This window comes from Morone saxatilis, unplaced genomic scaffold (assembly GCF_004916995.1).
Source record: "Morone saxatilis isolate NCDOM2014 unplaced genomic scaffold, NCSU_SB_2.0 Contig19, whole genome shotgun sequence".
Classification (NCBI taxonomy): Eukaryota; Metazoa; Chordata; class Actinopteri; family Moronidae; genus Morone; species Morone saxatilis.
In genome coordinates this window covers 2,235,045-2,250,158 of record NW_023339751.1, presented here as the reverse complement: position 1 = coordinate 2,250,158, position 15,114 = coordinate 2,235,045, and the positions used below count along the sequence as shown (strand labels likewise).

At 39.9% G+C, this 15,114-nt stretch overlaps 2 protein-coding genes across 2 annotated transcripts in view; one reads left to right on the top strand and one right to left on the bottom strand.

The window, feature by feature from the left end:
* The window catches only part of LOC118329379 (serine/threonine-protein kinase 32C-like), an 85,200-nt gene extending 80,588 nt beyond the window's left edge, over nucleotides 1-4,612 (top strand). The window contains exon 12 of the mRNA XM_035663533.1: nucleotides 310-4,612. Coding sequence (XP_035519426.1) covers nucleotides 310-505 — 196 coding nt within the window. The 3' untranslated portion in view covers nucleotides 506-4,612. The remainder of the gene's footprint in view (nucleotides 1-309) is intronic.
* Nucleotides 4,613-4,857: 245 nt separating this feature from the next.
* Nucleotides 4,858-11,017, bottom strand: LOC118329380 (placenta-specific protein 9-like). Its single transcript, XM_035663534.1, has 3 exons — nucleotides 10,703-11,017; nucleotides 5,593-5,672; nucleotides 4,858-5,159 (listed from the first exon to the last, which is right to left on the bottom strand). Exons 1-3 carry the CDS (start codon nucleotides 10,764-10,766, stop codon nucleotides 5,010-5,012), a joined length of 294 nt encoding a protein of 97 aa, XP_035519427.1. The 5' UTR covers nucleotides 10,767-11,017; the 3' UTR covers nucleotides 4,858-5,009.
* Nucleotides 11,018-15,114: the final 4,097 nt, after the last annotated feature.

The window sequence follows — 15,114 nt, the reverse complement described above, 5'->3', positions numbered from 1 at the left end:
GCAGCGTTACTGAAATCCTTCTGTTTGGCAAGTGTCTTATTATACCCTATTGCTCTAGTTAATGGCAATCTACTTCTATTTATAATGGAGGACATAATATCTAGAATTATGCAGAGCAGAGATGAGTACTATATAATAGACTCATTACGTTGAACTAGTAGCTGTTCCTTTCAGCGTTTGTGTTTCATTTCACTGCAAATGTCCTCACAAGGATGGAAAAGTGCTGAAGAAAGCTTTCCAGAAGGGGTTAAAGGTTGAAACTATTATTAGGTAATTAGCATGATAAATAAATGTGTTTCTCTGTTTCAGGTTGAAAAGGCGTCAGGAGGAGGGTCAGTCAGAGGCGGGGGGTGATGATGCCAGCGGGGACGGGGATGGAGAGGCCGAAGCTGGGGGCACTGACGACGATGCACCCGAACCAGAGCCAGAACCTGAGCCGGAGCCCGAGTCCTCCTCCAAGCTGAGCATGTGCGGCTCGGTCTGCTCCTCCCCCGGCAGCTGCTAGCGCCACCTCGCCTCACACTGACGATCACAAGGTCTCTCTCTGGCCGCTGCAGTGTTTGTGCCATGCCAATAGATACGTTCTCCCCTCTCTCCTCTGTTGTAGCCAGGAGCGGAGGTCACGCACAGCAGGTTCGACTTGACGCACAGCAGGACCCAAAATGGCTCCCTCTATTTTTTCCTCCTCTTCCTCCTATTTTTATTTTTTTTCTCTGTAGCATCCTTCCGGTAAGGCATGAATGAAGCAGACCCCCCTCCCCAGAGAGTCCCCGCCTACTGTACCCGTCTGCCCTAGAGTAAGCTCTAACTTCTATGCAATGTTACAGTATAGCATGACAAAATAAGGTATCACTTACTATGAGGTGTTCACGAGCAGAAAGCATGACGACATCCGGAGCAATAGCAGTCCACGGTTTTTGGAGGGTTGGTGGGGTTTTTTGGGGGTTTTGGTGGAGACGCATTCTCAGCCTTCCTGTTCCAAAATCTGACGGGGACGACTGAATTATTCAGCACACGCGGGCTCTCCGTTTATGTTATTGCCTGTGTCTTCAGTTCACTCTTCCCCTCAGCCTCTTTCATCTTACGTATGTGCCCTAAATTTGGAGCAATTTTCTCCCGGAGCACCTTCCTCGTGTTGCAACACCTTTCCGAGACACGTGTACAGTGCGTGTTCATGGCTGTTTCGTGCAGTCGGCCAAGAAATGCGTGGCCGGTCTCGTGTTGTAAACCTGTTTAAAAGTGGTGCCTGTTGATGATAATCAGTATTTGTTAATCACATCGTAGCCATTATAAGTCAAACTGCTAGCTTGAAGTGTTAGCCAACTATTCTTTTTTTTTCTCCAAGCGTTTTCTTTAGGATGATAAGGTACTGTAATTTATGGGGAGTCAGTACAGCAATCAGAATGAAAGGTTTCTGCTTGTCACTGTGTCTGTAATGATTACCAAGATTTAGTATTTTAGCCCTGCACCATGGTCTGACTCTCAGAGAGCATTCAGAAACTCCGCTCCGGGGAATAAACACTAATCACATCTTTTAGAAAGCTCTGTTTACTTCACTAGACACCATCATCTCTTTAAGTGCTCGGTTAGTATAAAGCTCATCCCCCTGTAGAACTTGTTTTTGGGCTGTACTTAAATGTGTAGCTGTGCCCTGTTGGTACTTCAAATTGTATAGATGAGCTAGTCTATTACTGTCATAGTGATAGTGGTACATTTTAAGGTGGCACCATTAATCTCAGTCTGAACACCTGGGAACATGTAGCAACGGTCAACCTTAAAACCCTAAGGCCTAATAAAATGAAAACCATGTAAATAGCATACAGTGTAGGTAAATAAACTCACCACAGTTTTATGTGGGACTGCGAACTCGACATATAAACTAAAGGAAGAGCTGTGTGAAGCTTCATACTGCTTCATTCTGCTCTTCTTTCCAAGTGTGCAGGCACAACTTGTAGGCAAAATATGCCAAAGCTTTTCTACCATTTGCATAACCATTTCTAAGGAACTTTGAGTGTGTGAATGTATGTGTCTTTTTTCCCAGTATAACATAAAGTCAGTGTTCCTTCTGCAAGTGAAAATACTATCATTTATACAATCATATTGTGATTATGTATAAAGTATCTATTTCAGGTAAGGGAGGGGACCTTAAAGTTATAGTTGGACATTTTGAGAAATACGTCAATTTGCGGTCTTTACTAGAATTAAATGAGAAGGTCGATATCTCCCTTATGTGTGCGTTAAGTAATTCAAATATTACCACGACCCCCCTAAAGGTCACTAATTATTATGTTGTATCTAGTCTAACACAAACAGTACTTTATGCTCTATTTGCCAAACAACAGCCAGACATCCGTCATGGATGGAGAAAATATGGAGACAGGCTCACACCTGGTTATTTGCTATAAAACCACAAATTATATATATTTTTTGCTTAAGAGGTGTGGTGGGTGGATACTGAACTGTTCCAGGAGACTCTCGAGGAACTGCAAGGCGCTGGTGACATAACAGACAGCCAGAGGCATCGTTATGCCACATTTACATAGTGTTCTTACTCGCTGGGATACACATATTATTAAACCTTACCACATAAGTTACTCTATGATTTCTGTATTACTATTCTAGTTTGTTCTTCAGTCTTAAATATGAGGGGTGCCCTGTGAAAGACTGGTCAAAGATCCGATACATCGTTATTTAAGTAAGATGACAACAAACTTCTGTATAAGAGTCATTTCAGAGCATAGTGTCAGTCAGGAATCACCTGTCCTGCCACTATGTCACTATGGCTAAAATTTACCTAGCTGTTCATGGTCAGTAAACCATTAACAGCTCCAAAACTTAAACAGACTTACTGGAGCTTGAAGTCAGTAATGAGTAAGGTAATAATTACTTGGGTGTGTTGGGCTAGTTGCTCAAAAAATTAAATTTATTACTCATTGGTTGTTAATCTTTTCAAAAGTGATATTATTTCTTTACTTATTACTCCCTGCCAATAACTTTTTTTGCTAATTGTGTCCCTTCTCGCCAAAATTTAGGCTTACAATAATTAAAATCCAGTTTTGTTTGTTAAAATCCAAGTAATACCGACTTTAATAATTACTTACACTACTAATTACTGGTGAAAGTAATATTATTACTGGTAATGTCTTACTACCCAACACTGCTAGCTCAGCTGCCTCTTGTATGTTGTAGCGGTCCCTGGAGAGTCTCCCAGCTGTTTCCCTCTGCATCCAGTCTTTATGCTAAGCTAGGCTAATCGCCTCCCGGCTGCAGCTTCATACGTAGCACACAGACATGAGAACGGTGTAAATTTTCTCATCTCACTCTCACAAAGAAAGCAAATAAGAGTATTTCCCAAAATGTTGAACTACGTCTTTAAACACTATACATTATGATTAGATTAAGAAGCTTCTTTAAAGGGATATAAAGTGGCATCTTCCAAGTCCGCTGAAATATATGATGAATTTAATAGTCTCAAGCCCTGTGCTTCTTTTGCATGTACCTTTACAGTATAAGCTTGTTTTTTGCCAAAGCCTGGAGCTTGAGCCTTACTGGCTGATTTGTGCATGTACAAGCTTTTGGTAATAGCATACCTCAGTGCTCACCTGATTATAGACACAAGTCCAAACCAGAGTATAACTGGCCTGCATAAATGTTTCTGGACAGTGAGTTTTGTGAACTTTAAAACTGTACAAAATCATATAATTCCAGTGTTGATGGCATGATATTTTTAGATGATATGCAGTACCTTTTGGCATCCCGTAGATTGTCTTAACGCTTTGGTCAAGTATACAGGCTCGTACCCTTGCTGGATGAGTGGAATGAGGTCAGCCGTTGTGTGTGACTCTCTGTTGTGGGTTAAGTGTTGCGTTATTGTCTGTGCAGCAAAGGAAGAATATTCAGAACTGGGGCAGGTTTTCACTTCACCCCAGCACAGAATTTGCTGCATTATTAAAACACTGAATGTCTCCATTTGTGGATAAGAAAGCTTGGTTATTTCTCATTAAACCACTCTACACACCATCAGAATCAACACAGGCCTGAAGCGGATGTGTAATTTATGTTAATCATCTGTAAATGGATAATGATATTTATTTTTGACGGTTAATTTAGGTGTAGCTTCTCTCAGAGTTACAATACTAATCTACAGTTTTTGGCACTTGTTCTTCAATATCAGTGATCATTCCTAATTGGACCGTGCTTGCAAACCCTCCTGACATGTTTCTTTATGTGTTAATGTTCTTGGATGCCTTTAGGTGTTTTTTAAAAAAAAAGGCATTGTGCTAGTGTTTGACCAGCAACAGCATGTCTCCTATTCAAACGTTTTCCGATGGATGCCCTCGCGGCGTACCATACTGTAGATGTCTTAACTCTGTGGATACAGTTTGAAACTCAGTGCCCTGTTGAGAAAACAAACTCAAGAAGAAGAAACATGTGATTTAATGCCACTCTTTTTCCTCCTTGTGATCCTATTTTGCATAATGTTCTTGTGCTGCAGGATTTTTACGGGGAGTCAGTGAAAAGCCTTGTTACTGTACCAACTGAAACTGCTCCGTGTGTTTAAAAAAATGCTGCTTTAACTGCTTTGATAAAGAAATAAATCTCCTTCCAGTAATCTGCGTCTTTTGTCATTTCTACTCAAATACAGCATCAAAGGCACCTTTTGTGTGCAGACAGTAGAGGGCGACGGAGAGCAGGGGTATGAACTGCCTGAGCAGAGAAATCCAAAGTGAATTCTTCACTGTGAATAGCATTGTAAACATGAGCTGTGCCTCTGTTGACTGCGAGGGGGAAGAATATGTTAGTGGAAAAGAGATGAGGCTGTCACAGGATTAGTAAGAGTAAATAATGCAGACTGGCTTTGGCCTTGTGCCTCCTCTTTAAGATAAAAACTTAATTTTGATATAAAGGAAACAATGTATGCATACACACATTAAAAAAGTCATGGGAACAGATTTAAGCCTGCAAAGTCCAAGAGTCTTGAGTTCCTCCTCCGTGGGTTTCTGGTAAGTTCAAGACTGGCCCCTCTGCTCCGGGTCTTCCAGGATATCCACGGTTGGCTTTCCTGTGTTGTCCAACAGGGGGCGCCACTTCGGGGCCTCAATGGCATCCAGAAGAGCGGCCAGCTCTACCTCCAAATTCTGCACTGTGTCCTCCACTTTCTGCAGGAGACAGGAGACACAGTTGTGTGGTTGACATATGAATAATACATTAATAAGTTGTACTATGAATAATAGAATCATCACTCATGAATAAATCAATCACTTATTTATATGAATAATACAGTCGCCCAAAACTTGCTAGTAAAGTAAGGTCAGAGTAAGTGTGGGGTTTGTCGGATGAGATGAATGTGGAGTAACTCATCAGCTTTTTGGAAGAATCATGGGGTTTTTGCACAGTGACTGACTGTGGATGTGGCAGTGAGCCACAGCTTTGTCGACATCTTATCCCTGAAAGGAAATGCTGAGGATTTTTTGGCTGCCTCAGATGGAGAGAAAGCTGACATTTAATAATAAAGCTGATAACACATCCCAAATCCTGATGGTTTCCAACCATTCAGAGCTCAGAATGCGAGTTAGGGTTTGGAAACAGCACCTTCTCCACTACATCCAGGCGGTTGTGGAGGTTTGTGTGCTCTTGACAGGCACTTGAACGCACCGCTCGGGGCTCAGGTCCTGAAAACAAAAAAAAAGATGCATATGTGAGTGGATTTACAGAGTATGATGTAAGCTTCTAAGCAAACAACTCACTTAAAACCATAAAAAGCCTAAAAGCTATTGATCACGGTGCTTTAACACTTACTGATTTCATTTTATCTCCACATTTAAAGAGGTGTAAGGAACTGACAGCAAACATAGATTCACACACCAAGCAAACCTAGTTAGAAGCAATCCAAGGATATAAACTCCAAGTTAGATTCTTGAATGAGAAGATTGATTGATGACTGTATTTTAAACAGCAGCTAGTTATCTTAGCATAACATAGCCTGAATGGGTATAGTAGGAAACAATTCGTCTGGCAGCACTTTTAAAGAGCAGTAACACATTTGTCTCTGTATCTGTTTTAATCTGTGTGCTGGTAGGCAGGTTTTGTTACCTTTGGACAGAACCAGGCAAACTGTTTACTTCTGTTTCCACTCTTAATGCTAAGCTAACCAGCTGCTGGTTGTGGCTTTACGCTTAGCATAGTTGAGTTTGGTATCAATCTTCTCATCTAACTCTCAGCAAGACAGAAAGAAAAGAAACATTTCCCAAAATATCATACTATTCTTGAAGTGAAGACTTCAGAGTTATAATACAAAGCAAATGTGAGAAATAAATAACGAAAATCTATTATCTATATCAGTTGTCAAATTAATTAAGACTTAAAATCTAACATGAAATTTTTTTTTTCTTTTTGGATCATTTTGCTTGTTTCCAATTCAAATAATCATTTTGTTTTAACTCAATAGCAGGAGAGTGGTCTGCCTTTCTCATCTGAAGTCTAAAATGAGAATAAAAGCACTCAACACATTTAGGAAGACCATAATGCTCGTGGTGTGAAGTCACTTCAGTTGGATGGGGAGGGCCACATTGTTCCTGCTGTTTTCCCCTCACAGTTATGTTTCCAATTATCTCCTTCTCTTTGAAGCCGACATATTTGAGGGGAAGCCTGCATTCTCTCGCAACCCTCTGCTTCCATTTTCTAACACCTTCTTAGTGGCTGCAGGCCAGGCTCCCATTGATAGCCTTTTAGAAATGAGAGAACTTCTCATTCACTTGCTGACGGCTGGCAGCGGCGCTGTCGCTGTTATTTAGATGAAAGATTCGGAGTGTGTGTGGACAGCTTGTCTGAGAGTGTGTGTCGAACATTAATGATACTAAGGCAGTTTTAGGTTGCCTCTGCAGAGCGGGTTTTGTCAATATCATTCCTCTCATACTGTGGCTGCTTGCCAATGACCAAACAAGGATGTGCTTTCACCTTTTCTCCTGGAATAATATAGTTTGGATCCCATTCTTTGAAAAAAATACTTCAGGTATTTGAAGGTAATGAGCTGGGAACTTCCAGTGAGCCAGAATACCTTGAACTCTACAAACTAACCCCAGACTGTTTTCTTGAGGTTAGAATCAGCTCTTCAGATCATTTCAGGGTCATTTCCAACCTTTTTATACCCTTTCTGTTACTCATTGTGTCTTCTTTCTCCAGGGTTCAGTGTCCTTATTGGAAAACATGTGCACACTTTTGGAAATATTAACTTAAAACGCCAGGCATTCAGTCTCCTGTCAAATAAACACAGACTGTGGCTTTGTTCAGGTTTCCGTCTTCTCAGCCAGGGTTGGGAGGGTTACTTTAAAAATGCCATTCAATACAAGTACTTGTTCAAATATGTAGTACGTAACCTAATCTGAGATTCGCAGTATTAAAGTAATGTAACTTTATAATACTTTTACATTCTTCAACACTAAATATATCCAAATAAAGAGAAATTAAATATCGGGGCCTCAGAAAAGGAAGATGAGGGAAATTGATAAAAATATAATTAAATCTAATTGTATACAGTGCTGTCAATGCGTTTTTAAAGACATGTTGTTTGTCAACGTTTGGGAACCCCTGTTCTACAAGACAACAGCAAATTGTGACCTTAAAAAATAAAATGGAAACCAAGATTTTTTGCCTCTCCTTAGTGTATTTCTAAAGAAATAGGCAGTCGCCTATAGACAGCTGGAGGGTAGAACTGTTTTGTGATGTTGTTCCCCTTTTCTGCTTTAAAGACAAAATAATGTAACATTTCCACCCAGTGCAAGCATTTTTTTTTATCACTTTTTATCCCATAATAATGAATTGGCAACTGTAATCCAGCTAATAATCCCCATGTTTACTAAATGTAACTGTAATCTGATTACGTCTTTTTTTTCTGTAACTGTGATGGATTACAGTTACCCTTTTTCCTGATTATGAACTCTGTTAAGGTAATCTGTTACTCTCCGAGCCTGATCTTAATTTACAGCAGCAATTTCTGCATCTGGAATGAATTAAAACATTTATTTGTTTTTCATCTTTTGCTGATTGTATACGAATTGTTTTTCTTCTGATCTCTCGCTGCAAACAGCATCCATCCTTAAGTTACCTTTAAGTCTTCCTTAAACAATAAAGGCTGCCAGAAATGATTCCCATATCTTATTCTGCACATTGTTCTCCCATGCACAGCCATGCTTCAGCATCAGGCTGCCTTGATTTTACAGAGATATCCCATGGAAACATTTTACAAGCTCCATTACGCCGACCGGAGGGGTGCCAAGTTGAGTACATGCAGGAAACGGGCCAAGAAAGAGCGATAGATGGATGGGAAGTACAAGAAGTTCATTAGATTTTCTCACTGAGCAGACAAAGCAGATGTCTGCCCTGGTGCGTCTTCTATCCATGATGGAGGTTTTGTTGAGCTGACTCGGGCATGACGACTTGGCAAACCTCACCTGACAGATGAATTATCAGCAGTCTGCTAAAGACATGAAGATTTCCTACACAGGATCTGGAGCAAGAAGTCATTAAAGTGGTGGTTTTTGTTGTTGCGTTTCAAAAGCAACCACAATCTTCAGCTGTAACAGAATGTGCTGCTGGTTTTACAATCAGCAAAAAAAAAAAAAAAAAATCCCCCCAAACCACAGCTGTGCTTCTATCTAAGTGTCAGTGTGTGTTTGTGTGATCAATGTGTACACAGCACAGACTGCTCTTCAGGAGGGGAAAACTTGCAACCGAGAGCTGCACGCTGATGCTCATGATGAATGCTGTTATGAGAAAGAAGAAGTGTGCTGTGCGCAATAAAGCCGGGATGCGATTAATGTGGCTGATGCAAAACTGGCTGGCTAAAATGTAATATTATAACAGCAAGAAAGCATTTTGTCCCTGTTTGTTTTGGCTTTTGCTGTTGTCCAGACTTTTTTCCCCCTGTCAGAACTGTTCCAGAAGGTTGAGAAATCACGCAGTAACCCCCCACACTCCAAGGAAACCCAGGAAAAGCAAACACAGATATGATGATCTAACTCGCTGACTGACTCCACCCGAGGACAAAGGTGAATGTTCGCGCGTGTGTGTGCAGTTTTTTTTCCGGTCTGTGTGTTTGTGCACTGACATAGCTCTCTACAGGAGAGAGGGAGTTCAGTCGAGTGCAAAATTGAGTTGAGTTCTTGAGTTTACAACAACAGTGTTCATACAAACCAAGCTCTGGCCTGAGAGACACCCCCATAGGAAACATGAATGTGGTTTAAAAGGGCCTTCAATGAAGATGTGTGTGCTACAAACCCGCCTGAATATGAGAAAAAAAAAGCAATAGATAGCAAATCCACTCCGGACACTAAAAATGCTTTCACCCATTTCATGTTAACTGATATTAAAATACTTTCATTTCAACTGCTTTCAGAGCGTAGATTTAGATATATAGATTTTAACCTGTTTTCCAGTGAGGACACTTTTCCCAATAGAGTGCTAAATCCTGCCCTTTACTGAGATAGTGACACTTAAACCATGAAAAACCCATTAAACAACTATATTCCACGCACATTAACCTCTTTTTATATTCTAAATTTAAAGCTTTGTGTGTTTGTAAGTGACTGTGTGTGCTTTCTGGTTGCATAAGGGGAATGTTCATTTTGTTGTTTGCTTCCTGCAGTTGGCCATTCTTGCAGTATGAAGTCAGTGTAATTCACACTTTAGACCGTCACTCACAGATTTGGCTCTGGAGGATTGGCCCACATTTTTGTGAGTTTCCATTGGATTTCAGTAACACTGGTAAACAAAGCTAAACACACTGGTGAGGAGCCGGCAGATGATCATAATGGATGAAGGAAAGAGTGATTGTCTGAAACTTTGCTGCTGACAGAATATTAGATTAAGTGTAGCCAGAGCTGCGGAGAAATTAGTAACAGATGTGCAGGCGATCCCTGAGCGCACACACGGACTCGCATGTATGTACGAGCATGATGTCAGTTCAGCTTAATGTGTGTTCATCCAGCCGTCAGCTACACACACTTACACACATCTGTGAAGTACAGAAAATGTATTGTACCATGCAACAAAGACATAATGTAGACTGCAAAAATGGGATCTCAACAAAGTAAAAAAAAAGCCTTGTTTCTGGGAAAAGAGTCTTATTTAAGGAAAAATAATCTTGTTAAGCATGTTGTGCATTCGAAAAGTAATCTGGTTTTAAGAAAATCTGTCTAAGTTTGTCTTAATAAGACAAACCAGCTAATATTGAGCTTGATTTAACCAGTTACATCAAACGGCTTGCATAATATCCCAGCAGAGAAGAGTAAGAGCACTCGCTCAGCTTCTCAGTTTAAGAGAAAGTCGTCTCGTCCCGGTGTTGGAAATGAAACAGTTTTAGTTTTAGTAAAAAATGCTTTAAGACAAAGTCATTTATTTTCATTATGCTGTTTGAAGAAAGTCTATCTTTAAGTTTTCTTTGCTTGCAATAATCACAACTTGCTTAAATATTTGACATTTGCTTCTAGTTTTAAGGCCCATTTCAGTTTTTCAGTGGCTAATTTTTATGCTAGTTTCAAGAACTCAAGCCAAGCAAAGCAGAAACACAAGAAAATTTGATTATATTTCTGAATATTTAGCTTTTTGCAGTGTCTGGAATCGGCTTTATAAGATGTCTTCCTGTCCGACCTGTGACCCCTCTGACCTCCCTCCTCCACTCACCACACTCAGCCTCATCCCTTACCTGCTGCAGTGCAACCAATCAGAAGGAAGATGAGTCCAACGGAGGAGACGGAGGGGCGGGTCATGGTGAAACCTGGCGAGCAGCTGGAGACGAAGAGTGAAGAGCGTGTGTGGGGAAAAGACAGGGTGGGAGAATGAGAGAGAGAGAGAGAGAGAGAGAGAGAACAAATCTCCTCTAATTCAGAATCAGACTGGAAACAAAAAGACTTTTACTCCTCCACAACTCTTCCTCTCTCTCTTTGCCCCTGCGTTCGCTCTCTTGCTCTCTAATCCTTTCCTGGTTGACTTGGTTGCGCCCAGTTTCCTAATGAAAACATTATATGCAGAACAAAAAGCTCAGTCTCTGGGAATGGGCGGGAGGGATGTACTGGGGAGGGGACTCAGTTCAGCCACAGACTGACTGGCTTTTAAAGACTTTTACTTTTACAGTTTTACGTGTGGTTTAGGTGCTGTGTTATTTGTGGTCACTGGCATTTTCTAATTCACATTAAAGGTAATAATACATTTTTTTTGTTGTATCCTTTATGAAGAAAACATTCTATAAATAACATTTCAGACCCTATTCCAGGACTTACACACACACACACACACATACACACACACACACACACACTCTTGATTAATGCTGTGATGCATCAGAGGTTACGTCTAACCCTACTCAAGGTAAGATTGAAGTAGGCAACCTCTTATTTGTTTTTGTTTCATTATTTAAGCTGTTCCCTATTTCCCCCAGATACAATCGATTAAAAAAAGCAAAAGGACTCAAGGCTGCCAAGCTCTTTCTGGGAAAATCAGTCAGTGTTTCCGTTCAGTGGGAAGTCAGAGAAATCAAAATCAATTCAGCAGCAGAGAATGCCCTTTATAATCGCATTGATTGGTTCCTGTTATTCTCACTGAATTGACTTCTCTCTCTCTCTCCCGCTCTGCTTGTGACTCACACACCTTCCCACACACACAAACACACAGCCAAGACTGTTACGTAGCAAACATGGTTATCTTCATTAAGCCAGACTGTCTTCAGCCTCGTGCTCTGCTCTCTTGTCTGGCCCCGTTAAGCAGATCTACAGGTTAAAGCAAAACTGGAGGAAAAGTGAGTGAAGGGATCAAAGGAGGGAGGAGAGTCAGGAGACATTTCTGTCTGTCAGTAGATTAAAAAACGGAGATACAGGCCAAGGACACAAGAGAAGAAACGGTTATATTCCAAGAATTACTGATTTATAGTTTTACCAAAGTCACTGGAAACTTGTATATCCTCTTAGGAGAAAAAAAAAGATTAAAAATCACATGAATCACACAAAGCAAGTAAAAGAAGATTTGTTTCATACTGTCTGAATGAATCTGACACCTTAAACATCACACAACAAAGAACCACAAGTTTTTCTTTCACTTTATGAATTATTCAGAAAACAATGACTTATGTATTCACTTATTTGTTCATTTAACAGGGACAGCAGTGTGCATTCATAAACACTGCTGTAAACCCTAAATGAGTTAGCCTTGGATTGGAAATCCTTGGACAGACAATAGACAGTCTAAAAGAATATAATATGTATTTCGTATTGCAAGTTGTTTTTTTATATTTTATACTTTTAGTTATTATTTTTATTTTATTTACTTTAGTATAAAGTTATATACTTTAGTTTAAAAAACAAACCAATAAAGGAGCATACTGAGGTTTAATGGATAGATATATGTGCTTGTGTATATAATAAATACATTTTAATATTAAAACTTAAAAAGTAATTAAAATAGTCAGAGCAATAATAAAAGTATTACAAAATAATTGTCCTAATTAAAACATGCAAAGCCATAAACAAATAATAATAATAAAATACAAAGATATAAATTTAATAGGTGGTATTAATGTTACACAATTTTTATGATTTACATGTATTTGTCCTAAAATGTATTCCATAAAATATAAATGACATTACAGACAATCATCAATTAAGTCTACAACCTGTTTTTATTAAGACAATTTCTCTAACAGCATATGGCTCCTTTTACAATAAGCCCCATATTATTGGGGTCCTAAAATGTTTATGATCCCAGTGTTGACAGGTGTTATGTGGACTAGCTCAGAGCTCAGAATAGATATAGAAACAATAATATTTCAAATGTATTTGTTTTTGATGAGAAGGTCTCCCATAAAAAGTATTCTAACGGCGTGTTATTAAATGTATGCCAAAGTTCATCTTGTGACCCTTCGTTCAGGGAGTGAATGTCAGTCTCGCCAGCAGACACACGGTGAAGCACAGAGAGTCTACATGAGCACAGAGCCAGAGGATCTTGGCAACCAGTCGACCGACGTCACGCTGATCTGTGGTGTGACAGACCAGCTGGAGGCGGGGTCACCTTCTCGCCGTCTATTCCTGTCCAGTGCTGTCTATACGTCTGTTTTGTTCAACGTAATGCCTGGAGGTCGGTAATGATGACCACATGTCCTCACAAGCATGGGAAGATGAAGGAGACCCTCGATGCTACAGCCTTCATCATTTTCAAACAAACAGCTGAACACGGAGCTCACTGAACACTTGTTGTTGCCAAGAAGTGAGCTCAGCTCTCTGTTCCTGTCTGGCCCCTGGCACACGTCTTCCTGACACTTTTTAAGAAGCTAAATCTTAATTGGGCGAGGTGTGTGTGTTTGGAGTCCATCAAAGGAAACAGAGCTCCACCTTCTACTTTTAAAACTACTCATTAGCTGACCTTTGGTTTCCCTTGAATGTGTCCTAATCCTATTGTAAAGTCGCTGTACTTAAACAAACTATCAGCAGGGGGGGGTGTCGCTGGCCACCGCCATTATCCTGACATCGTCCACTCTTTTCAGAGGCTAGAGTGACTTTAGAGTCCAGCAAGTAAGAGTAAGAGCGCTATCACAGGCCCTTCATTCCAACAGCAGTCAGACGCTTTAACAGCAGTGACAGTTATCACTGTTTCTGCACCATTTTATACCTGGACTGTCCATTTATACATATATATATCATTTCTTATGTGCACATTGTTAAAATTATATTATACCTGTACTGTATATTGATAGCCTACATTACCTTGAAATTACACTGCTGTATATACTTTTATTGTAGAGTGCAGTTATATTTATTTCCACACCGTGTAGATTTTGTTTATTTTCTAATCTATTGTGTTGTGTTGTATCTGGAGCTGCTGTAGCAAGTGAATCTTACCTTATCTTATCTTAAGATCCTGGTATCATATAAAACTGAATGTCATGTCATGCTAGCATGTCAGGAAGGTGGCTAAATAATGCTCCAAAAAATGGATCACTTTAACCTCTGACCTCAAGATATCTGAATGAAAATAGGTTATGTCGGTACCCACACATATCCCCTTTGCAGACATGACCACTTAAAGCTAATCCCATGCCGTTGTAGGCAAAAACCATGCAGTTCATTGCATGTGGTGTATTTAGCATACTGGGGTCCATAGAGTTAGAATTGCATCAATTAGGAATGACTGGAAAGCTGAGACACATTCTTCATGCCACCCCCGCAGTGCCCCACTTGTGCCAACAGAGTCAAAAAAGTGTGGACACGCCCCTACCATCAGCAGCTGTACTCTAAGGTCTGTCATATGGTCAGCTTACTGGTAGATACAGCAACTGGGAAAGATAAATCTTTCAGCTATTCAAAGTTGGTATCACTTCTCTTTCCACAGTCTGCACATTTGTAACTTCTGTAGACAAAACTATAATCCTCATCAGTCAGTTTAATGGACCAATTGGGGACATTTTCTATGCTTTAATAACTTCAGCTGTCTGACTAACTTCACTTACTTTATGTCCCAAAAAGTTATGTTAGAAAGCATGAAGCTCTCTTCTGCCACATAAAGTTGTTATTAAACAATAGACCTTTTTCACAGCAGCTATATTTACTACTATTTAGTTGGGTAAACACAGACATTACCCTATGATACTAATTAAGGTTACCAGGTAACATTCAAGTCAAACAGAGTGAGGGTGCTGCTATTGTGCATGTTGGCTATAATTACAGAACTTTAACTAGTGTCATTGATAACACTTATCTTTACCCTTCATGTCAGAAATGTTCATAGGGACACATAATGCAGACCAAATTACGTTTTCTATTCACACAATAGGGAAATGTTGTTAAATAACAAACCTGGCAAGATACTGATCAGTAAAATGTTCACTGACGATGTATTTCATGTGTTTTCCACCAAAAAAAGCAATCTTGCCACACTATCCACTCTTAGGGGAGGTTGTCACCACAACGTAATTAAGAAAACAATTCAGTCATATAGTACATATATAACTTGCTATACATATATATGAGATTATTGTTTGGAGCAGTTAGCTTAAGTTAACTTTCCATCATTAGGTGCAGGATGTGAGAACTAGTTTGTAAGATGTGTCGTCCGACCATTATAGTTGTTCCT